The 25,255-nt window shown below is 35.9% G+C and overlaps 1 protein-coding gene across 2 annotated transcripts; it reads right to left on the bottom strand.

The window, feature by feature from the left end:
- On the bottom strand, positions 1 to 23,902 carry LOC142348549 (uncharacterized). 2 transcript variants are annotated; one of them, XM_075399930.1, is made up of 13 exons: positions 23,737 to 23,902; positions 21,527 to 21,749; positions 18,395 to 18,424; positions 15,347 to 15,473; positions 14,603 to 14,691; positions 14,255 to 14,420; positions 9,316 to 9,606; positions 8,810 to 9,010; positions 5,425 to 5,622; positions 1,776 to 4,170; positions 1,196 to 1,481; positions 545 to 926; positions 1 to 307 (listed from the first exon to the last, which is right to left on the bottom strand). In XM_075399930.1, exons 1-13 carry the CDS (start codon positions 23,829 to 23,831, stop codon positions 87 to 89), a joined length of 4,704 nt encoding a protein of 1,567 aa, XP_075256045.1. In that variant the 5' UTR covers positions 23,832 to 23,902; the 3' UTR covers positions 1 to 86. The 2 variants fall into 2 exon arrangements, with proteins under 2 accessions (XP_075256045.1, XP_075256046.1); XM_075399931.1 differs by lacking the exon at positions 18,395 to 18,424.
- Positions 23,903 to 25,255: the final 1,353 nt, after the last annotated feature.

Genomic DNA, 25,255 nt, shown 5'->3' with positions numbered 1-25,255 from the left:
TTATCAATAATCATAATTTAATTGCACTTAACAGACCCAAATATCGGGCTATTTACTATCAGTAAAGCAAATCAAACTAATTTTGTCTAAGTTCTTGTAGTTTTGCCAATTTCTTTCATGAGGTAAAACTGGCTGGCTAAATCTCTCATTCTGCGTTCGGTCATTTTGTCACAACTGATGTTGAAGTTAGCAGCCAAATTTTTGTCAAACAGCTGATTTGAGGTTGATGTTGTCTGTGATTGCAGACAAATTTCTGTTAGTTGCGACAGTGAACTGTTTGAACTCTGTTCGTAATTAGACTCCAATTCTATAAGCAACAGTTTTTTTTACCCTAAGCACTTCTCGAAACTCTCTAAAATTAAAGTTTACGCTGCCTTTTTATCTTCTATCTAGAAAATCTGGACACTTTTTCGGAAAAAACTGCAACTAGATTTTTAAGTTACCTCAAAATGCAATTATGTTGAATTTTCCACATAAAACAGTCTGTAGAAAATCGATGACATAAAACTTAAAATTTCGAACTTATGAAACGAGAAAGACTTACGTTCAAACACCTGTTCCAAATAGTCCATCCTCATTTCCAGCTGGAATATCAGCCTGTCCACCATTTCCACAATATTCCTGGGAGGCTTTGAGGAGTTAAATTTCCTCTTCACACTGCCCTTCGTGGTCTCATTGCGCGGTATCTCCACTTTTGGTTGGGAAATTTTAGTCGGTATTGTGATTTTCATGTCATTGTTCACATTTGGTTCTTGAGTTGCAGAAATCGGTTTTAAGTTTTCGTCTGTAACAATGGCAGCTCGACTGCTATTTGCGGTTTTTAAGTTGGTCAGTTGTAGGGATTCACCGGCTAGGGTGCTCTCTACTTGGGTTGAGGTTAGTGGGTTCTGCTCCAGGGCTTCGTACTTGTGCATTGAATAGAGCAGCTAAAACAAATTTTGACGCAAAAATGGAGAACATTCCAAGAAATTCGTATCAACAAGTTTTAGCTTTTGGCCAATCGAACATCTTCCATTTGATGACTACATTAAATTAGTTTGACACAAGTTTAAAATTGCTATTACCATTTTATCCTCGGTTTATGATAACTTATTTTTAAAAAATCATACCGAGCCGTTTGTCATTCCCGTGCATTTTTACGGTCGTGGTGGTGGTGGTGGGGGGGGGGGGTAAGGTGACAAAAATTCTAACAAACCTCAATATTTGATTTGTACGATGACAACGAAAGCGATTGATTCAAATCTATTTCATTATGTCGTTGTTCTTGTTTTGTCGACACCTGTTGACTCGTACCACGACTATCATCATTCACATCGTCATTATCAATTCCACTGTAGGATGACTTGTATTTCCCAACTCGCATTTTCTGAGGTGAAATCCAAGTATTTATTGGGCGTCTAGTTTCATCAGGGTCTTTGCTAGGGTCGCACAACACTGGCTTGCTGTCTAGTGAATCTTCTTCGTCTATTTCAAGAGACGAGCTGAAAAAAATTGATTAAATCTTTAATCAGTTTGAACTTTCGCATTAATTTAACAATAAAAAAATTAGGATCCAAACTGATCTGTTAATTTCAACCCCATCCACCTCACCCTCCTTAATAGGCACGTAGCTTTGATATCCCTCCATACAAGCATAACATTTTCACGAACGGCATCGTGCTCTCTTACGAATCCTCATTTACAATTAACAAAGGTAAAGAGAAACCGGAACCAAAAATATCTACTCAAACAGTTGAAAAATTTTAACTTATAGCAATTTAAAGCAAAATACACACTTGAGATCCACATCGTCCAGATCATGGCTTGGTCCAACTCCAGAATCCACCGACTGGTCACGGTTCATTTCACTCGAACCTGGGGGATCTCGGTCTTGGAAATTACTTCCAACATTTTCTACTTCCATGTCACTGACGTTCTGTTTAACTTCATTCTCAAGTTGTTCGTTCTCGTCACGACTGTTACTGGAATTCGCATTGTCGCGACTTTCGTTCGGTGATTCTTCAAAGTCAACAGGTGAAGTCGTTCTAGAAGCTGGTTCTCCTAACTCTACCAGCAATTTGATAACACCAGGATCCAAATCACAGTGCTCTAACTTACTTTCATCGCTGTTAAACGTTTGCAAAACATGCTGGAACCTTAAAACCAACTGTGGATACTCAGGGTGGCCAGGATTTTTCATAATCGAGTTCAGAACTTCCAGAGTCCTGATCATATCTTGCAAATGGTGAAAATCTCGAGCGAATTGATCAGTAACCGCTATCCAGGGATCCGTTTCTTTCTTGAAAATGTCCTCAACAGCGGTACTTGCATCTTCAGAGCTTCCTATGTGAGTATTGGGCAATTCAAGACCTTTTGAGTCATCGATCAACTTTCTCGACTTCCTGACCCGTTTTTTAGCCTCGCAATACGGACATTCATAAGTATCAGGTAAGGTAGCTTCGGTAACTCCCAAACATTCGCCATGGAGCCAGGAGTCGCAAAAGTTACACTGGACCATGGTTCCAAAGATATCCGAATCGTCACAAACGCAGCGAATAACTTCTCCAGACCACCCCTCGGACTCCCCGGAGGCGTCCGACATATCCGAATCGTCGATATGTGCCCGCTTGCGACTTTTACTAGGTGACGAATTCGCAGATTCATTATTCGATTCGCTATCTGCGGATGAACGACTAAAAGTCAGAATCTTTTTAAGTCCATCTTTGAGGGGCGAATCGCGAACCGAAACTTTATTGAAACTCATTGATGTATCTAAATCATCATCGCTTGTTAAAGGCGACGGTTGAGTCGGCAGTGAAATGCTTTCATTCAGAATTTCATTGTAATTTTGTTTAACAGGAGTTTTAAGTTTAAAGTCCGTGAGACCGCTTGGTGGCAACAATTTAGCTGTTACATTAGAAGGTCGATTTTCCTGATTGGGCTTTCTTTGGTCTTGCGAAGCAAACTTGCTTGACTGTGATCCTTTTTTCCGACCTCCTAATGAACTATTTTTAATTTTTGGAACAGTTGATTTTTTGAACGTCACAGCTTTTCGAGTCTCAACAGCTGCAGCCGACTTTTTCTTTTTACTCGAATGAAAGTGTTTAACGTGCAAATTCAAGAAGGCTTCTTTTCTGAAAGACTGACTGCAGCCGGAATGAGGACACATTAGAGGTTTCAACCTATTCCGCCCCGTTGGCTTGGTGGAATTCACGGGCGGAATAGGCGGATCGGCCGTGATGGATTCATTACTTTCGTCCGCCGAACTTGGCGGATCGAGAAAAACAGGTACAAAATTATCATCCAATACTTCTGGTTCTGACTTTTTGACCTCTATAGTTTGAGTGTGAGAAATTGGTTGAACATTTTCATCAATTTTTACCGACGGTTCATTCTGGTGGACATCGACATCAGTTTTCATCAACTTCGCTAATTTCGGCCTTTTCAAAGTTTCAACTAAAGCTTTCTTACGTTTTAACTTGCCCTCTCTTGAAGCATAACTTGATGACTTTTTGAATGCCATGTTTGGTAAAGACTCTGGCAAGAAGGAAACCTCAAAGTCTGACTTTTGAGGCGTCCCGCTTAGCTTCGATTCCTGGTTCATCACATCGGCAGAAATTTCTGAAGGTTGTTCAACACTAAACTCTATCAAATCAGTTTCCTCTTTAACTTGATGCAACCTCACTTTCTGGTGATTTTTCAACGCATCTTCTGTCGTAAATTTCTGTGAGCAAACTGGACATGTGAATGACTTCGTACTATCCGAAACTGAGGTGCGTGTTTGAAACTTCGGCTCCTTACTCAGTTTCGATTTAGCTGGAGTTTTAGCTGGACTGGCGAATTTCACAGGGCTAGTTGGGGTACTTTTAATTTCCGAAATTATTTCATTAGTGGCCGATTCAGGGGTCAAGCCGTGTATTGACAAATGCTTATCATACGATTTCTTGGAAGCAAAACTTCCACCGCATAAATTGCACGTCAATTTTCCAGCAATACTGTTTGCAGTGAATGGAAATTTTGACTTGGATTGGGAAGTTTGTTTGGGTTGCGGGTTCAGTTTGGATCTCGAAGACTTGAATCGCATTGAACTTAACGACTGTGAGTCATCGTCTGCATTATTTTCTGCTGCCATTGTGTCATCTGTGCTGCTATCGCTACTTGGTAGTTGGTTGCCATCACTTTGGTGACCGTCTGAAGCAGTTGAAAGAAAATTTTCCTCTCTAGCCTCCGCCTTTTCAACTTTAAACCCCCTTTTTAACTCAAAAATTCTGCCGGAGTCATAATTGCATGTATAGAGCTTTGGAAACTGCAATGGTTACTATCTTGATGACATGATTAACAGACCAGATATTTGTCAAAAAAGAATTTAGCCTGAGCAAGGATCAAAAACTAATGAAAACATAGCCGGCAGATTGCCGGAATAGCTGCGAAATAGACTTGCGTGCCGTAAAATACAGATGGAAAAAGATACAGAAGTGAGTTGATAATAGTTATCGCCGCCGCCTATAAAACTTACAAGTTTATTTCAAAGGAGGTTGTTTTTGGGTGCAAAAAAAGTTCCCCTGTCGCGTCTCGAACCGGCGATCTCCGGATTAACAGCCAGTCGCCTTAACCACTCGGCTGTCGGACCATACAATCTGTTTTCTTACAATCAACTTTGTTTTAGGAACAGATTCTGTTTCTGAATAACCGCAATTTAGGTCACGCAGAAAGCGTGAAATCAAGCGCGAAAAAGCCATTTAAGCAGTGACGAGACAGAATGTTCTAGAACAAATGTAAAACGAAAATAAAGCGTCAGACGACGAAACAAAAAAACATAGCAGGACAAGTCCTGACGTACAATTCAGAATTTTCATTGACTAAACAGAAAAACTAGACCTAGAATGGACTATGAGTGAATTGAGAAAACCATTTTGAAAAAATCAAATCAAAAAATAAGAAAAAAAAAACAAAAAATCAATGTCAAAATGCCGCATGTGAACAAAAAAACCACTAGCGAGAAATGAAAATTTAATTCAAACAAAAAAACTAGGCCTAGAATGAGCTGTGAATGGATTGGGAAAACCATTTAGAAAAAAATCCGATCCAAAAAATCGAAAAAACAGTAAAAATCAGAGTGAAATTGCCGCATGTGAACAAAAAACAATACCGAGAAACCGAATTTTTGTTCAAACACCATTTTCGCACTCTACTTTAAAATTAGAGCGAAAAAAATTCACGCCGCAAAACCACTCGCTTTTTCGCTCCATTTCCTGTTTCGGCGTGACCAAAATCACTACTCCAATTTGACTTCAAAAATCATGAAAATGTGTGAACAGATCTTAAAAAAAAAAAGACAGCGCCCCAATACAATTCAAATTCTTTGAATTGTAAAAAACCAAGAGCACCGCAATATAGCTACGCTCAGCTTACAGCTTCGCAGCTATAATAAAAAATATAGCTTACCTTTTATGGTACTACTATGAGCAATTGAATTTGAATTGTTGCCTTGACCTTCCACTACAAACACATCACTCTCTCCTTCGTCTTCTTTATCATATGTGGTCATCCCACCTGCTACTACCACTTTGTTTTTGCGTTGTCCATTCGTAGATACTTCCATTTCGTCATCAGCTGATGAAGTCGCGTCACTCACACTGCTTTCTAAAGATAAATCGAGGGTTTTTGCTTAACATATAACCTTTAAAAACCACTCTTTATATCTTGAGATTACGCCTTCCCAGTATTAAGCATAGTACATTTCAGATACTACTGCATCTCGATAATTCCTTTGGGCTTTACCAGTTTATAATGTTTCATTCGTCGACGAGAAATTGAAAGGGTAAGCAGAAAGAAAACAGTCAGAGCAAAGATAAAAAGAATACCCACACCGGAAAAGAACCAGACCAGTCTCAAACCAGACCGGAAAAGAATGTCTGCTTATTAAATGCTGAGATATTATATTTTGATCAAGAATCTGTATAAAGTATTGCTGTTTCTATTAGCTGCTATCTAATAACCTTCAATTAGATTGAAACACATTCAGTTGACCTTATCTTCTTGTATTAAAATAAAGAAAATTCATTTTGAGAGTGAGAAGTCACGTGTGACCAAAAACTTAATCAACTCATTAGAGACACTAGTGAAAAATCACGTCACGCACGCAATTCAGTCAAAATTGCAAGAATGAATAAACAAAACGCAGATTTGAAGTGATCGTGACGCCATATGGTCGGAAAAAACATCTTGACGAATTAAGAGAACAGAGCAGGGAAAAGACCAGAACTATAATTCAAAGAATTTTCACTGACTAACATAGCCGGCAAATTGCCGGAAAAAGGCCGCCGTTGACGCACATTGGGATTGCAACAGAAAAATAAAATAAGAGATAGAAATTGACAGAATTTTTCTAAGTGTCAAACATTTTTAGTTGGTATTTGGTGCAAAAATTCTGCATATTCCGTTAGACTCTAAAACTACAATATTTCAGCTTCTAGACTGAACGCTATTAAGCATAATACTAATGCCAGCTAGCAATTACTTTAATGAACTTTGATAACCTAATGCACTATGACCGGGCTTTATATGCTCATCCTGTTTCTTTTGATCTTTTGATTTTGCTTTTTTGACTGTGACCGTATTCACTAAATTGCAAAAATCATTGCGTGAAGGAATTTAAAATGTACTCAGTTGAAACAGTGAGTGAGGCAAGTCAGAAGTCAAGCGTGAAAATCGTGACTTATGTAAAAGGAAAAACGTCATTAAAAGGTTATGCGAATTCAAAAAGGAGAGCGCCTAAATAATAGCCGTCGAGAGGCTGACGGCGGTTATCAAGCAACATGGGCGCTAGTATGCCGGAATAACTGCGAAAGAATAGACTTGCGTGCCCTATAATATAGAAACAGATCCAAATTGAAAAAAAATTGACGCCGCTCAAAAAGCTAGGAAAACACTCACCGCTAAAATAAACATACCCGGCAGATCGCCGGAAAATAGCCGCCGTTGATTCCAATAAGCATGATTGGGATTGAAAGAATAGATATTGAAAAAAAAATTTTTGTACAAAAACATTTTTTAAGTCCGATTTATTTTCATGGTATTTCGTAGTTGAACATAACGTACTTCTTAGAGAGAGGCTACAGGGGCTACTATCAATAACAATAAGCATTAGAGCTGGTAACTAAGACTTATAGGAACGACGTTCAAATAGTGGGCATCTAAAATTGGGCTTTATGGGTTTATCCCGTTTCTACTTCTGGACTTCAATTTTTTATACTGACTCTGTTTATTTTGAATTGCTTTTGCTGAGCAACTGCTGAGCAATCACTTTTCGCAGAATGAGAGAAGAGAGAAACTAGCCTAGAGAAGTCAAAAAGATATCATGCAAAATGTTGAAAAAGCGGCAAAATGAGGTAAAGCGAAACACTTTTTTATTCGACGAAGTAAAAAAAATAGGAGCGCTATAATAGCCGGCTAAGATGAGGGCGGCTATTAATAAAGCTTGTTAAAATTCATTCTGCAGAAGTCTTTAATTAGGGGCCTCTACTGCACATATGAGTTCCTTTGACCTTAAACTTAAGTTCGATTTAAACTTAAGTTTTAAAGTGCAAAAGTCATTTTATTGAGTGAGGTAAGTCACTTATGATCAAAATAGAATCACGCAAAAAGCACTTGCTAGAGCGAGTGAGAAATGACGTCACCCGCGCAAATGCCGTTAGTAAGAACAAGAAGTCATTCAAAAATTTTGACTTTTTCAGCCTTGCTGTGTGAACAAATGTAAAACGAAAAAGAGCATCAGACGAAACAAAAAAAAATAATAGCACCGCAATATAGCTCCACGCAGCTTACAGCTTCGCAGCTACAAAAACATTAAACCTAGAAATGATTAGAATGGGCTCGGAAAACACACTTAAAAAAATGGAAAAAGTAGAAATTAAAGTCTAATTGCCGCATGTGAACAAAAAAACGACCAGCGAGAAAGCGATTTTTGGTTTAAACACCATTTTCTCACTCAACTTTAAAATTGTAGCAACAGTTTTACGCCGTAAAATCACGGGCTTTATAGGTCCAATTCATGTGTGGGCTATGACTTTGCAGCTATTAAAAAGATAAGTAAATTTCTGGTAAAAGCAGATCGTTCTCCAAAAGTGAGTCATTAAGTGGAACTCCTGATGAAAACGAAAATAATAACATTAACACCGAAATAGTTGCTATAAAAAACATAACCGACTACTATCGGAACGATTGTACTCGAATGCCAGGTGAGGGGTTGGCTTTGGTTTTAGCTCGTTGAATCACAATGAGGCAAGCCGGGTCAGGGTCACTACGCATAAATTTTCAGAAGCAAACTTGAATTGCAATGCTAGTTTTCCTGTTGAAGTAAAAAATCTGGTTTTCACCAGGTCAAAAAAGTAGCAATTTTGTCAAAAACTTATTTTCTTGTACTTACCTTTTTAGGTAATTCATTGACATGCCTTATTTTGTGTTATAGCTATTAAAGGTCTGCGAGAAACGATTTCTGATGTAAAACTTGTCATAGTTCAACAAGTATCCCCCAACAATCAATATCATCGTTTCATCAAGATCTTTTTTGTGATCTCAAGAGTTTTTTTTCTAGAAAAAAATCAAAGTTATCTAGTCAGCTTCTACACCTGGCTACATTATTTCTCTGGGATGCATATGACTGAATTTAACATTTGGTCAGGTGAAGAAAGCCAGACTCGTATATAAATGTTCCGCTATTGGTAAAGATCAATTATGGAACGATAAACACAATTTACTGAAATTAAAAGAATAACTCTCAGAAAGCAAGAACTTCATATTCTGCTTCAGAACATTTCTTTTTACTCACTTAGAGTAGTAGTTGCCAATTGAAAAGCAGCTGCAAACGAGGACCGAAAAGACTTCTTTTTGCCCTTGGACATTTTCTGAGACGTAGGTTTGAACTTGTGCATCTTTGAGGGAGAGGGTATCTTGAATTCTGTCGAGGAGGATGGTATCTTGACTGGACTGTTTGGCAAAGATGATGTACCTGTACTGGATTTTCGTTGATCTAAAACATACATTACCTACTCACTTACTGAGTTTTAAAAAGACAGAAAAATTGTTTCTTTTTCAATTCCGTGAAAAAAAATTTGCGCAGCCACAAGAGGTGCGACTGCCTCGGATCCCCCCAAGCTTAGTTAGTGGGTGCATATTATTTGCACCCCCACACGCACGTGCTATAGTTTTATATAATGATTTACTATGAGACGTGCTCTAAGTGGGGCGTGCATAACGTAATGGGGCATAACACAAACATCCGACTGTCCTTACAATTAATCTAAAAATTTTAGAGGAATCTATGATGCAAGTTACCTTCCTGAGCTCTGTGAACTCTTTTCTTCACAGCTATTTCGCCAACCGATCTCTCTTCCTTCAATTTACCAGCCAGTACATCAGCCGAACAGGACTTGGACACACTCTCGTCAGCAACCAAAGTTGAATCCTTGTGGTAGTGTTTAGTGTGATGAATTAACAAGGTTAACTTTCTGAACTTCTTGCCACAATTCGCTTCCTCGCATACGTATTTTCCGTCTTCTGAGTCCTGGTTAAAGTTGACGTTCAATGTGGACGCAAGACCAGTTGATGACTGACCTCCAACGGAACCTGGAAAAGTGGACAGAAATCATCTGTCTGCAGAGATTCATCAATATGAAGAATAATTTAACATTTATATCACAAAACAAAATAAAAACCGTTAGCCAAATTGATATTCGGAAAGAAGAAGGATAGGAGCCCTAAATCTGTCCTATTTTCTCATGAACTGTAAAACTTGGAAACTTGACGCAACCAAAAAACACTTTTTCAATCAGATAAAACATTTTTCAGATATAAAATGCGATGAAACAAACTGAACAAATGCAAAAATTGATTAAACACCATAAGACGTAGCAAAAACCGTAGCTAAATTTGAAATAAACAAAAACGAATCGGGAGGTGGTCGTTGACCTGAAAATTAAAAGTGCAGAAACCCAGCAAAAATATTGAATAAACAATTATTCTGGCTGTTTTTGTAATAGCAATTTTAAAAATTTTGGCAGCTTCCTATGCGGCTACTGTGGGCAGCATTCGTTTATGTTTATTTGATTCGTTTTTTATTTCAAATTGCTGCCCACAGTAGCCGCATAGAATTACAAAAACAGCCGGAATATTTGTTTCTTTTTCAATATTTTTGCTGGGTTTCTGCACTTTTACTTTTCAGGTCAACAACCACCTCCCGATTCGTTTTTGTTTATTTCAAATTTAGCTCCTGATGAAATTAACAAAAACGAATCAAATAAACAAAAACGAATCAAATAAACAAAAACGAATCAAATAAACGAATCCTGATTCGTTTTTGTTTATATCAAATGGCCTAAATAGAACGTCAAGCAACGTTTCGAGGCTAAAGGGTATATAACAGTTCAATTGGGCCACAGGTTCAATAGAGATCACCAGGAAAACATTAAATATGAATGAAAACAAATGTTTCATAAATTAAGAGCAAAATTGTCACCTTTTTCAAGCTGCTAGAAGAAAAATCATCTAACACAAATATAGTCAAATTCGCTAATGAAATGAAGCTTAAAGCCATATATATGCTAAAATAAGTCTTAGTTTAGAAGTACGTAAAGACATTTGAGACTATAAAAAAATCGCTACTTCGCACATACTAAGAACTTTCATGATTTAAGGTATCAAACTATGTTTCCTTTTTCACTACCTTTTTGAATGTTTAGTGCCGACTTCTAAACTCTCTCAGAAATGGGGAGTCATAAATTCGAATAAAAGGGGAGTAACTACTAGTTTCGGCAGAACATATTTACAATTTTCTTAACAAAAAAATTGATCGTAATCAGAATATTGAGATGAAGTACACTTAAGTATTCCCCTGCCAATTAATTATTCGGGGCCCTAAACCTGTCCTATTTTCTCATAAACTCTTTGTAAAATTTCAACAAAATAACGCACCCAAAAAACCTATTTCGATCCGATGAACACTCTTCAGATAAAATCAGATGAACTCAACAAATCCAAAAATTGATTAGAGACCATAAGAGGTAGCATCAAAAAGTAGCTAAATTTGAAATAAACAAAAACGAATCAGGAGGTTGTCGTTGACCTGATAAGCAAAAGTGCAGAAAACCAGCAAAAACATTTAAACGAATATTCTCGCTGTTTTTGTAATCCCAATTTTAAAAAGTTTGGCAGCGTCATGTGCGGCTACTAAGGGCAGCATACATCTAAATGGCCCAAACAGAATGCCAAGCAACTGTTCGAGGCTAAACGATATATAACAGTCCAATTGGGCCACAGGTTCAACAGAGATTGCTAGGAAAAAATATTAAATATGAATGAAAACAAGTCTCTCAAAAAAAGCAATGGCGAATAAAGGGTTCTTAAATTATGAGCAATTTTTCACCTTCTTCAAGCTGCTAGAAGAAAAATCAGTTACCACAAATATGGTCAAAGTCGGTAATGAAATAAAGTTTAAAGCCATATATATGCTCAAATAATTCTTAGTTTGTAAAACCATCAATACCCTTAAAGTCAAAGGAACAACCATTTGATTCAACGCGCTTCAATCTAATGGCCAGGTATGATTTCAATCACTTGTAGCCATTTTCTCAAAATATTTGGTTCAAGATCATGGTTTAATGTGTTGACAGATTTTTTTAATGAAAGAAAGCAACGAACGTAACTAATTCGTAAATCTCTGATTCAGTATAAAGGTGGATTGGTTGCCATATATTTAGCAAATCTTGAGTTTTCACTGGCAAAATAGTTTAACTTAACCGCTTCGATATATTTGGGGGACATGATGATCGAATGTTACAGCTATTGCAATTTTTTCATCAGTATTCGCCTGCAAATAATGATCAAGAAGTAGTCGTTCTATTTTAGATCTACTTATTTCAATAATCTCGCAAAAAGTTTGCATGTTGTCTTGAGTTATAAAGTGTATTTTTGTCTTGAGACTCCAATGCCCGATTTGAATTTATTCAAATAAAGTGTTTCTTCACAATTCTTCCTGGCCTTCAGAAGGATTTCCAAACTTTTAGGAACAAATCAAGCTTCTCTTGGTCATTTTCATCACGTTCCTATTCTTCGTTAGCCTTATTGCCTTTAACTTCCATTTCAAGTTCGTGACGTGATTCTCAATCCATTTGGGTTTTCTATAAATGCTAATTTTCGCGATTTTCGTCATCGGACAAAATTATTTAAGCTTTCTCGCAACAAATTATCAAAAATATGAAAGCATTATTAAAATCCTCGCCATCAATCACCTTGTCAAAATTTTCATTGACATCTTCAAACATTTTTTAAAAATTCTATTTTCCAGATTATCAAATAAGTTAGCTCTTTCAATTAACAAATTTATATCATAAACCGTTCAGACTTCGCCGAATGTTTAAATTGTTTGTAAATTTTCTACTAGAAAAAATCTACAGTTACGAGAGCTATTCTGATAATTTGCTGTTCTGTTGCCTAAAACGGCGATATCTTACTTGCAAAGTCATCTTGATTGCGTTCCCGCAAGAAAAATTTCATTTAAGCAGAAATTTTCCAAATGTTTCAAATTTGACTTCAGAAATACGCTCGCAAATTATTTTTTACTCTTATAATTTCTGAGAATTAAAAAAAAGCTGTCCGGTTGCCAGAAAATAGCAGCAATAGCTTTGTAGATCTGCAGTCTAAAAAAACAGCAAAAACCAGACCAAAAAATTACTCTTTTCATGGAACGATGGGATGTTATATTTTGATTGAGAATATGTATGAGTTATTGCTGCCTATATTAGCTGCTCTCAAATAACCTTCATTCAGAGTAACACACATTCACTTGACCTTATTTCTTTGAATTAAAGTAAGACAAGTCAATTTCTAACTGAAGTCATTTTTGAGTGCGGTAAGTCACGTGTGACCAAAAACTTAATCACGCGATTGAACAAAAAAACTCGCTCCCCTTAGAGTGGTAAAGGACGTCACGCACTCACTTCAGTTGAAATTGCATCAACGAATGAACAAAAAGCAGATTTGAAGTGGTTGTGACGTCATATGGTCGTAACAAAAATCTTGACGACGAAATAAAAAAAAACATGGCAGGACAAGTCCTGACGTACAATTCAAAGAATTTTCATTGACTAAACAAAATACTAGACCAATAACGGCTATGAATGAATTGGAAAAAGTATTTCAAAAAATCAGACCGAAAAAATATTAAAAACTGAAAATCTATGTTAAAATGCCGCATGTGAAAAAAAAGACCCCTAGCGAGAAAGAGAATTTTGGTTCACAAAAACTAGGCACATAATGAACTAAGAAGGGATTGGAAAAACCATTAGTAAAAAAATCCCATCCAAAAAAATTGAAAAAACAGTAAAAATTAAAGTGGAATTGCCGCATGTGAACAGCAGAAATTGTAGCGAGAAAGCAAATTTTTGTTCAAACACCGTTTTCTCACTCTACTTTAAAATCAGAGTGAAAAAAATCCACGCCGCAAAAACCACTTTCTTTTTTGCTCCACTTCATGTTTCGGCGTGACCAAAATCACTACTCCAATTTGATTTCAAAAATCATGAAAATGTGAGAACAGATCTTAAAAATAAAAAAAAAACAAAAAAACATAACAGGACAAGTCCTGACGTACAATTCAGAATTTTCATTTACGAAACAAAAGTAGACCTTGAACGGACAATGAGTGAATTGGGAAAACCATTTCCAAAAAATAAGATAAAAAATTAAAAGAAACTGAAAATAATGTCAAAATGCCGCATGTGAACAAAAATCATTAGCGAGAAAGAAAAATTTGGTTCAAACAAAAAACTAGGCCTAGAAAGAACTATGAGTGGATTGGGAAAAGCATTTGGAAAAAAATCCTATCCAAAAAATGGAAAAAAACAGTAAAAATCAAAGTGAAATTGCCGTATGTGAACAAAAAACCACCAGCGAGAAAGCGAACTTTTGCTCAAACACCGATTTCTCACTCTATTTTAAAATTAGAGTAAGAAAATTTCACGCCACAAACCACTCGCTTTTTCGCTCAACTTCCTGTTTCGGCGTGACCAAAATCACTACTTCAATTTGACTTCAAAAATCAGGAAAATGTGTGAACAGATCTTAAAAAAAGACAGCACCCCAATACAATTCAAACTCTTTGAAATGTAAAAAAAACCAAGAGAAGGCCAATAATAGCCCCAGCTATCGCTGTGCTGCTATTAAAAAATTAACGCCGGATTTCTTTTCAATTGGCATAAGATATCGTAATGCTGCTTACTTGCACTGAGGTCCAATGACGTCACTTGCTGTGTGATTGCAGAAGCAGGTAACTGTTGATTTTTCTGTTTCAGTATCTGGACCAACTCCCCATATGTCTTCACTCTTTTCCCAGTCTTCTTCTTGTACTCCACGATTTGTTCCTCTTCCCACTTCCATTGTTCGTACTAAACGAGCATAAAACATACCCAACATCTTAGTTTCAACAAAACACGATTTCATCAGTCGTATCTTAAGCCCGCTGATAAAAAGCTTTCTACGTCAACAAACTTCTAGGTTTTTCGTCGACTAACAGACTAATTACATAATAAAGAAAATTTCAATTTGCGAACTTTTAATGAATACCTACCTCTTTAAGTGCGATATCGGTCACGGGGCTAAGTTTGCTGGCTGCTACAGTTCCCTTGGACCCATCGTAGAACTTCACATGATACGAGCCTGGAAAATATCAATAATCTCTCACGTCAGTTACAGCCATCATCAACAAATTGTTAATCATCCAACTTAAGATTGGCCTATAAACACAATCCTTTCACGCTGTTTGATTCCAGTACTTTTGCTCTTGTAATTGATTTTAACGGTAGTTTATCTTATTCGTATTCGCAAAACCGAAAAAATATTAATGATGATTTTGATACTTTTAACTAAGCATAACGGTAGAATTTTTTTCATTCATGACAAGACATTTCCGTATGAGAAAGAAAGGAACCATCGGACTGTTGCCTCCCCCTTGAACAAAATTGCTAACAGTGTGAACAAACTAATTCATGTTTCTCCATTAATAATGGTTCCCATAGCCGAAGAAGAGGTTGGTTGAGCCAAAAAAGATTCAGCAAAAACTCACCACCTTAGGGGTGACTGAAATTAACTACAAGATCAGGCTGGTCATGATGATTATACTGCAGCAACGAAAACCGAATGGTGTGGGTTGCAATTTCAAGATGTGTCGAAATAAAGATTTGATCTGTTAATGATTTGAACTGATTATAACTTCGCGATTAACTAAGATTCCATAAAAAGATGTCCAACTAAGGAATTAATTTAAATTTTGATCTAAACCATCAAATGAAGATGTTTCGAAATTTGTACTGACCTTTGTCAGTTGGTGCCTGGATGAAACAGACATACTTGTAGCCATCTTTCCACTGTCCCAATAACATCTGGCCACTTTTGTATTCAGAAACATCCATATTTGAATTGACAGCGGACGATGGAAAATCCTAGAGAGCAACTAAATCAGAACACTCTTAATTCTGGCATTTTTAAAACTAGTTTTGGCCATTTGAGCTTTAAATAGCATAACATATAATTTAGAATAGATTATAGTTGAATTTTCAAACGCTGTATAAATAGTATATTACATTAGTACATACAGCTCTTAATGGAGATTTGATTCGGCCGAAATCTGTCGACTGAGGTCCCTTGAGAACACTAAATAAGAGAACAAACCGAGATGATATTTTTTAGTCCCAACAAAAGCGATCGAAAAAATTATTACCCTGTGGGTAATTATCCCTAACCTCATGCTATTATTTCTTATTCACAGTGTGATAAATAATTTCAATATAGAAAAATCAACTTCGTCAAAAAACTAAAAATTTGAGCACTCTCGCTACCAATCGTTTTTGTGTGTCCTTTTTCTAAACTTTTAGCAAAATATTTTGATTCTCTGGATTCCAACAAATTAGTAGTGAATGTATCAAAAACAATTCAAATGAATATACGAACTAATAAAAAGAAAAGCGATTCGGAGCAAAGATTCTCTCTAAACTCTGCTTTCATTGAAAATAAACCAGTATGTAAATATCTAGGTGTTACCATTGACTCGAAATTATCCTTCCTTAGTCATATACAATCCGTAAGAGAAAAATTAAGCAAACAGTCCGGTCTTGTGTCTAAACTGAGACATTTTGTTCCTAGGGCTCAATTAATTGATTACTAAAAAACGTGCATCAATCCCATTGTTCAATACGGTGTCCTTGTTTATGCATGTTGCAGTTATACATCACTGCTACCTATCTTCACTTTGCAAAAAAAGATCTTGAAGTTCATCTACTTCAGAAGGAAAAGCGATACATGTGAAGATATTTTCGTCAATCACTCAATTCTTTCAGTTTACAAATTGCACCTTTATGAGTTACTAAAATTTGTTTTAAGAGCTTTGAATGTACTCCACAGTGAATCTTTTTGTAATGACATGTTTTCCTATAACTATTCAAAAGTCACAACGAGATTGTCAAAATCAAATCTAATAGCTCAACCAAAGTGTCGAAACAAACTTGAGCGTTTCTCAATAAAATTACGGGCCTCTAAATTGTACAATAAGTTAAAAACAATAGGCATAATTCCATCTGATCTTGATCTAAATTCTGTCCAGAAAGTAACAGACTTCTGTCATCAGCTCAAAAATTCGTACCTCGTCTGTAACAATGAACTATCTAAATTCGTATTTAGTTTGTAGTGTGACTTAGCAGGAGCTCTTCTCGGAGATCAACAAGCATCGGACCAGTTAATTACTTAAGTATTGATCGCTTTTTTTGGGACACGAAGTAGTTGATCACTGCCTGGGGCCCAAAGCAGCTCATAGAGATGTCTTCCCGGCACAGTGGTTTTTACTTCTGTTCCCAAATTCACCCAAAGCGCCAAATGTTTTGTATTTATTTGCGCGAAAGACTAGTTCCCCTGCTGTGACGTGGTTTCAAGAGCTTTTATCTGGGTATTGTGCTGCCTGTTTTAAATTTAAATTCAATTTTTTTTATAATAGATTAAGTAAGGTAAATTACACCAATCTTTTGGTTTATCCCTTCCTCTTTTAACCTTTGGATACTAAGCATGTAAAGGTTTTAAGAATGCTGACGATGCATTTGCTAGGCGTTTTAGGAATGCTGACGATGTCGTTATGCTGGGGGTCATGTTGCGCATTTTAATTTATGACTCAAATGCTTTTTAAAGATTAAGGAAGTCAATCTACTCTAATCATTAAGTTTATCCTTTCGTTACTTACCATTTTGATACTAAGAATGTAAAGGTGTTAAAATTGCTGCTGAGCTTGATTCAATGATTCTAGCATTATACCAGGTTGCTGCTAATTTAGTAATATTTGTTGTTAATTAATAATTTTCCGTCTGTACTATATACGCTGTGTAAAATTTACTTCTTGAATTCTTGATCTATCGCCTGAGCAAACTGAAAAGAAGTTCACAGTGACTCGTTGTTTGTCCCTTCCATCTGTAAATATTGTTGATTTTGCTAGTGTATTGTTAATACGTATGAGATGGATAAATAAATCTTCTTCTTCTTCTTCAAAAAAATTTTCTATTTCAGTCTCAGTCACTGTACTGTCATTCGGAAAATATTCAACCCAGTCCTTTAAAATTTTAGCTAGCAACTTGCTGAATTCGTAAAGGTGAAGTTTTTCAATGCTTAAGATTTTGAAAGCCTCTTTGGTTTTAGAAACTCTTTCAACTTTTTGTAACCCAAACTTAACTCTATTATGTAATTTTGTGACCAATTAAACTTTTTAATTATTGTTTTAAGTTTTTAAGAACTTTTTGACTGTTCTGCTAGGTAATGTCACATTTTAAAATCTGCATGGTAAAATCAGTGTCTCATGCATAGATTACAGGATTCTGATGACGTCACTGAGAAACTCTGGCATTAATCGACAACCACTCAGCGCTTCGAGACGTAATCCAGAATTTCTGACGTAACTTTAGGAGCCATTTTAAATTTGCTTGAAACACAAACCTCCAAGTTTGAGATATTGAACTGTATAGAGCAAGATCTGGGATTGAAGAGATTCCACATTTTAAAACTTGCAAGTGTGTTTTCAAACATGGATAAGTGACTCAAAGTCACTTCGAAATTGCAATCTACTTTGAAAACTGCTACGCGGTTTTCGACGAAAGCCAGATTTTTTCAGTGACTTCAGGTCACGTAACCTATACAAATGTTCTCCTTGTATGGCTACAAAAATTTTTGACCCGCAAGAATAATGAGAAAAGGACCAACTAACTACAGTGAACATAAACACATACGTAGTACATAAGATAATGGCAAGCATTTTGATAATGGCATAAGATAATGGCAAACTCCGTCATAACTTACCGATATAAAACCAGACAAAATATATTGAACGTACTTGAAACTTGTGTTCCATCCTTTTGACTGGCTGCAGAAAAAAACACAATCAATTTAAAAAAGCACAATTAATTTTGAGATTCGGATTGAGATTGTTTCATCTTGATCCTCTCACAACATCCTATACCCTTATTGTTAAAATGATTCACAGGAATCCCAAATAATATGTACACAATCAATTGATGGCTTTCTACACAGTAAAAAGGGTAGGATAACTATCCACTAACTAATTGTTCCGACCCCTCTTGAGGGAGAAGGAACTATATACTCAAACGGGGTTTTTTTTGTTGTCAATTTCCGCCGATCGATATATTCATCGTAGAGAGTTGAGACTAGTATCATTAGAAAGCTTGTCCAGCGTAGAATATGGAACTAAAAAGATTTTTTTTAATTTCGATTTTTACAGGGAGTTATCGAGGTTTAAATTTTGAGAAAATAGTGTGAATTCCGGCGAGATTTTATTCACTTTTTCCGGAATTTTTGAATAAAAATTCGCCAATTTTGCTAAAATTTGTTGATTTTTTTTAAAGTGTTGTTGATTTTTATTTGTAAAAACAAAAAAATCAGGAGAAAATACTGTAGGCTCTTTTTATTTTTTTGTCAAAAATTCTGGCTAAATATTTCAAAATTAAGACTTTCTTCAAAAACAGCACGAAATCAGTTTCTTTAGTCCATTTTGATTAAATTTACAGGAATTACAGACCCACACACCACTAGCACAATTTTTGTAGACTCAAAAGGTGGCTTTTGTTACTTCAATTTCCGTTGAGAGTGCTCTGTAATAAAACTTGGCCGTTTTTTGCTAAATTTATTCGTTGATTATCAAACACGCAGCATCTATTTTTGATTTTTTTTAACTAACAAAAAGTCAATATCTATATCATTCGAATAATCAAGTGTTCTTAAAGAACAAACAGCATTAGCAGGGCTAGTTTTGGACCAATCTTGAGCTGGTATAATCCAAAAATAATTCGGATTGTAAACAGTCGGTCTTTTTTAAAAAACTCGATGAAAAATTCGATCTCTTCTACAATAATTAAATAATGGATCATTTCAATAAAAGCTCACTAATGATAGTTCCAATTGGGTTATGTCCATTATTGTACATTATTGTATCTAGTTGATTACTTGAAAGCTTATGGTCGTTTTGACTTTTAAAAGTATTTGATTTTCAATTAAATAATGACTTATTGAAACTTAGCCTCTAATTTTCTGTTTCTTTGGTCAACTTGTAGCTTATTGTCCGCAATGAAAGAAAGCTTCTTCTTTCTATTGAAAAAACTCAATCCTTATTGCGGTTTTACGCCTTGAGTTATGGCTACTGGCTTTGATACAACTAGATTACAAATTTTCTTAATTTTTAGGTAATTGCCCAATTTTCACGTTTTCTAGTTTTGTCAAATTATCACGTTATTGACAGTTCATATATCACATTATTGGCTTTCAAAATAAGACACAATTGATATTATTAAAATGCTTGAAGATATAGATTATGATTTTAACGGCTTCGACATTACTTTCTCGAAAAATTTAATTGATTTTTTTAAATTGTCTTTTACTGCCGTTTTTACTTTGTCTTTTTAGTGGTATGAAATTTTACTGTACAATGACACCTTTTCATTGCCTTTTCATGGAAGAATAGATGAGACGATATTCTGATTTTAGTAGATAGCCGATAGCTTTCATGACTCTGAAAACAATTGTTTTCAAAATAAAAAAAAACACTTTTTAACTTCGCAATTTTGTTCCTTTTATTGTCTGGTCGTTATCTAGTCTCGTTAAATACAGGCCAAATATGACATTATTGTTGTCAAAGGAATGTTTCAAGAGGAGATTAGTGTCGAACAATCTAATGTTTTTAAAGAATTCGTTGACTTTACTAGCTTCGACACGAAAAAAAGTAAAGCAATCTTTGATTTTTGTCATGTTTGACGTTCGTTTTGTAGACATAAGACATATTCTGGATAATTGCAATTCTTATGGGTTTCCTTTGGAAGAACATAAGAACCTAATTAATTTTTTTATTCTGTAATTAATGACGTTCATGTCTTTGGAAAAATTTTTTTGGAAAATTAAATTATAACTTATTTTGCATTTTGTTTTCCAATTTTGTCTACTTGTTAACTAGTTTAATTAATGAGAGCTCACATAATACACTATCGGTGGTTGCAGAAAGTGCAATTGAACACATTTTGATGGCCATAGTATGGCTTTACGGTTTCGAAAGCGTTTTCTGCCAAGTTTTATTTGATTTTTGTTTGTTGTCTATTGGTTCTTTTTTGTAACCGCGTAAAAAATTGAATACCGGCAGCTCTTAATTCCTTCTATGGAAATTTTGGTAATCGTACACCCATGGGATTTTTTTTTCGATTTCTAATGGTTTTCATTATTTCGAAATTAATTGTTTAAAAAAAATAAGCGAATTTTTCAATTTTACTGTTTTTGTTTTTTATTGTCCGATTTTTACCAAGCCTTTTTTATTGAGTACTCCCTTATCTTTTCTGGTGAAATACAAGTTATTTTGTTTAATATCAGTTTTATCTGACGGTATTTTGACTTTGTTATTAAGTTTTGTTTTTTAAAACGGGCATGAAGTTTTTGATGTAATTAATTTTTGTTGTTGCTGTTGTTTGATTTTGCTGTTCGTCTTGACTCGCTTTCTTAATATTTGCACATCTCATCAATCTAATGCGCCATTTTTACTCCACCACGGTTATTTGCTTTGGAGACTTTCTTTTCGTTCATACACCATTTTTTTTTAAAATACTTGAATTTTTGGGTTTTTCTATGTTCCTCATTTGGTAGACAATCAAGCCAAAATTGTGGATGAGCGGGGTCGGAACCTTATGTGCGATCGCACATTACCGAGTCGCCTTGTCTCCTAGAGATTCTTTTGATGAATTATAATTTCAGGCCAACGTCTGACCTCTCAAAAAGACGAGTCATATGAAATGATGTTCTCCGATGAAGGGGAGCAACTACGAGTAGTAAATTTGCTTAATGTCTTGATCGAAAACTGACTGTCATGCTACTTCGATTCAAAAACGTTGAAGTAAGCCACAGAAAATTAATTTAAGACTTTGGAACTGTTTCCATTTACACCCGTGAAAACTTAGAACGATCAAAAACTAACCGTTGATTGTCTTTTACTCAGAGTTTTCTGACCCAAGCCGCCAATGCTTGCAACGTCTATAACTTCCGACTGGTTGCTCACAGGAATGTCTGATCCTTGACCAGGTGGCATCCGCACATTGGAGTCCACACGTAGCCATTCGTCAAATCGTGCTTTCCATCCTTTGTAATGTACAAATATTTGGCATTTATTGCAGTCAATTTTGAGCACCTTTGCTGGAAACCTAAAACACAGGGCATGACTGTTTTCTATACAGAATCAACGCCAAGGAAGCAACTTTAAGATCATCTCCAGAATTTCAACTCGAGATTTGATCTGGGTGGTGCTGGTGGTAGTAAAAACATCATAAAAAATCTTGAAGAGCCGGGCAAAATAAACTCTTAACTAAACTTTTCTAAATCGGAACTATCAAAAAGATGCGGACACAAGTTTTTCGTTAGAAGGAAGCGGCGTTGAGTAAGTTGGGGGAGCTGTAGTTAGGCCGGGAGGTAAATGTGCTGAACAGATGTCAATATTCTAAGCAGCGGTCAATCTATTTGAAAAAAGAAGACAAAGTTCATGAAAAAATTATAGCCAGTCCAATATCTGAAACGACTCGAGGAGTCGAACAGCACTCTTAGGTTGTAGGAGGTGTTATTAGGTGGTGGGGAAGGGGTCTGTAGTTTTGATAGGGAGGGCGGACTGTAATGGCAAGAAAAATTTAAAATGACTTTTCGATCTTCAATACATGCCTGCAGCTGATAATTACTATATATTAGTAACCAGCTATTGTCGAAGTCTAATGTTTGAAAAAAGAAGTAAACGTTCTCAAACAGAAGTCAATGTCCGAAAAGATAGAAACTTCAAGTCATGAACAAACTTGCTTCATCTTAAAGAAACCTGTACAATACCATTATTCCCCGTCGAGTCTTAAAACCTATAGAAAACCAATATTCCTCTTCGAACCTTTAACTAGCAGGAATAACACAATTGCAACAGACTTCGGTTAAGACTAAGTAATTACGAACAACAGAAGTGCAAGTAAGAAAGTTTGAAGAGCTATTGGTTCTAACATATTGCTGTTTGTTCTCCATTTACTCCATTTTCAGATTTTATGTGATGTGGTACGCTATCAAAAGCTATATTGAAGTTGAGATATAGAACGTAGAATTAGCTAGAACTGGCATAAAAGACAATTGCGTTTCCACAGAACGGTCCTTACCACGTTATAGCCCCGTAAGATGTCGATTCTCAAATCGATACGGCCAAAGAAGCAGCCCAACAAAAAGTCGTGATGTGTTTCAGAATCGACATCTTGCTAGGCTATAACGTGGAACAAATATGAAAACAGGTGCTATTCAAGTAACGAATTTGAAGAGGTGCTATTAAAAAAAATGCGAGGCACTATAGAAACTTCAGGGGTGGTGTAACGGGGGTACTACTTTTGATATACGTCCATTTAGCCCAGCTTTTCTAGAGCAATGGTAACCAAAATCTCACAAATTAGGTAACTTATGGCTCCAAATTAAATACTTGACTATAACAGAGCTTCAGATTTCAATTCGTACTGGGCCAATTTTTTTTCGATCCTGGTAAATCATACAGGAGCAAACATTGAATAGAATAGTAGTCGCAAAAAAGTTCGCTACCATGAAGGGAATTATGACAATACTCATAAACTTAACTGACTTATGTTGGACAAACTGCCTCAAAATAGAAGCGGGAGGTCAATTAAAACTGCTCCAGCAGGGAATTGCTTTTATTAGAGCTAATTTTTCAACAAAAGTTCTATTTGAAAAATTAAATCAATTTCGGCGCGCTTACCATTGTAGCTACACACTATTTCGTACAAACACATCTTTCACAAGAGGTCAAATGAAAAACACGCCAATTTTAAAAAAAATCCAAATCAGCGTCTGAAAACAGCAATGAGTGGCATTAGACAGACCGCGTTCACGTCAACAACATATTTAAATTCACATAAACTAAATTTTTAAACGATCTGCAGTTGTTTTTTGGGGATAACAAACTCACTAATGCCGTTTAAATCATTGAACGAAGTGATAGCTTTTAAAGATAGCTTTTTAATCGAGCTGTTCAGCCAGTGCTTTCAAATCTGATGATCAACTGGCTTTTATTTGGAATCCTTCTTCACGTGACTATCCTTCGACTTGGAACAACCATTAGACACGGAAGACATCACTGTTACAATTCCAAGCAATCGCACTTACCATTTTTTCATAGGAGCGTAGAACACGTCAACGTAGGAGTCCAGTTGAATCCTCTGCAACAGCTCCGCATCGGAACCAACTGGTACGATTGACATTCCAAAAGTCTTCTGATCTTATTCCTCTTTGCCGTCAAATGGTCAAATGTTTTTTAATGCAACATCCCTCTAAAATATTCTTGACTGAGACCGACTTAATGAGATCTCAGGTCCAAATTTACAACTAAATCGTTTCCCTATTATGTGCCCCTACTACATCAGTGTTTGATTTTCCTACCCAGCATGTCAGATACACCGACAGATTTTTTTATAGCTCATATTGAGGGTATTGATCTTTTAACATATTAAAATAGCGCCTTAGTAGTAATAGATTCGTCCATGCAGTTTAATCAAATTGAACGACGTTTATGCTTGGCGATTCTAGGTACGTTGGCTAAGGTTGCAGAAAATACAGAGCTGTTCCCTTTCCACCCGTTAGAATATGACCAGTCATAATTTATATTTTGTACACCTACCAACCATAATATTCGAGCGAAGAAAAAGCACACGCAAGTTTGCTCAGAAATGCTTTTCGGAACTCGGATCAAAAGATAACAAAGTAAATCTAATAGGGACCAGAACTTCGGAGGTTTTAAGGAAGAAATGTTTTCGTGGAAAGCTAGGATCCGTTGATAATCGTTAATTCTTTGCCTCTAGGCAAGTATAGCTATTTTAAGTTATTTAACGCAGCCATTACGACAACTGTCGTCATGTAACGGGCGGTACTTTACATTGAGGGCAAACAGATGACCAGAAAGTTTTAATATAATTGTCACTTAAAACCGTTCACATTAAGCACAAATTATATCTGTCATTTTCAACGCATGGTATAACTATTCTTTGACACAAAATCAAATTAAAATCTTGGTTTTGCATGCACAAAAGCAGTTCATCAATTGAAACGAAAACTGTCAAAAACATAATTGAGAGCCTTCTAAGGTTCGTAAAAACAGCATAATAAAAACACAGACAATTTCAGTTAATATTATTTAAAATGACTCCAAGTAGCATCAGCAGTTAAATGAAGAAATTTAAAGTAACCTTCAAAGTCACCGTACATCTTTTCTACGAGTGTAAACCTAATATAACATATCACGCTTACTTAAGATGTCAGAATTTACTGTTAATAGGAAAATTTGTATGCCGCCAAAGTTGTTTTATTAACCATTACTACCTATAAATCGCGCCTGATTTCCTCATTTAAACGGGAAAATACCAATCGCAAAACAAGTCTTAAGCATAACCAGGCCAGCGTCGAGCGGCAGGTGGGACAATTTAGTTTATAGGGGCTCTAGCTTAAAAATGTTTTACGGGCTCAAAACAACAAGCCCACACTGGTTTGAACCTCGGAACTCCAGCAATCCCGTCTCACATCTTACCCACTTAGTTACAATGACTTTGATTCTCTTTCGCTCACAATCGCTTTTATATAAGCAACAGATTTTATTAAACTTTGTTTGAGCTTCAAGTTTTGATGAGATAAG

The sequence above is a fragment of the Convolutriloba macropyga genome, chromosome 10 (assembly GCF_964194025.1).
Source record: "Convolutriloba macropyga chromosome 10, txConMacr16.3, whole genome shotgun sequence".
Lineage (NCBI taxonomy): Eukaryota > Metazoa > Xenacoelomorpha > Acoela > Convolutidae > Convolutriloba > Convolutriloba macropyga.
The sequence above is the reverse complement of the archived record's forward strand: the minus strand, read 5'-3'. Positions and strand labels throughout refer to the sequence as shown.

Bases quoted from the DNA above. Each gene is read 5' to 3' on its own strand.
- LOC142348549 (XM_075399930.1), bottom strand. From the start codon at position 23,831: ATGTCAATCGTACCAGTTGGTTCCGATGCGGAGCTGTTGCAGAGGATT. The intron at 15,474-18,394 runs GTACGTTCAATA...GTTGCTCTCTAG, and splicing joins GGATGGAACACAAGTTTCAA to GATTTTCCATCGTCCGCTGT. The intron at 1,482-1,775 runs GTGTGTATTTTG...AATTTTTTTCAG, and splicing joins CTGGACGATGTGGATCTCAA to CTCGTCTCTTGAAATAGACG.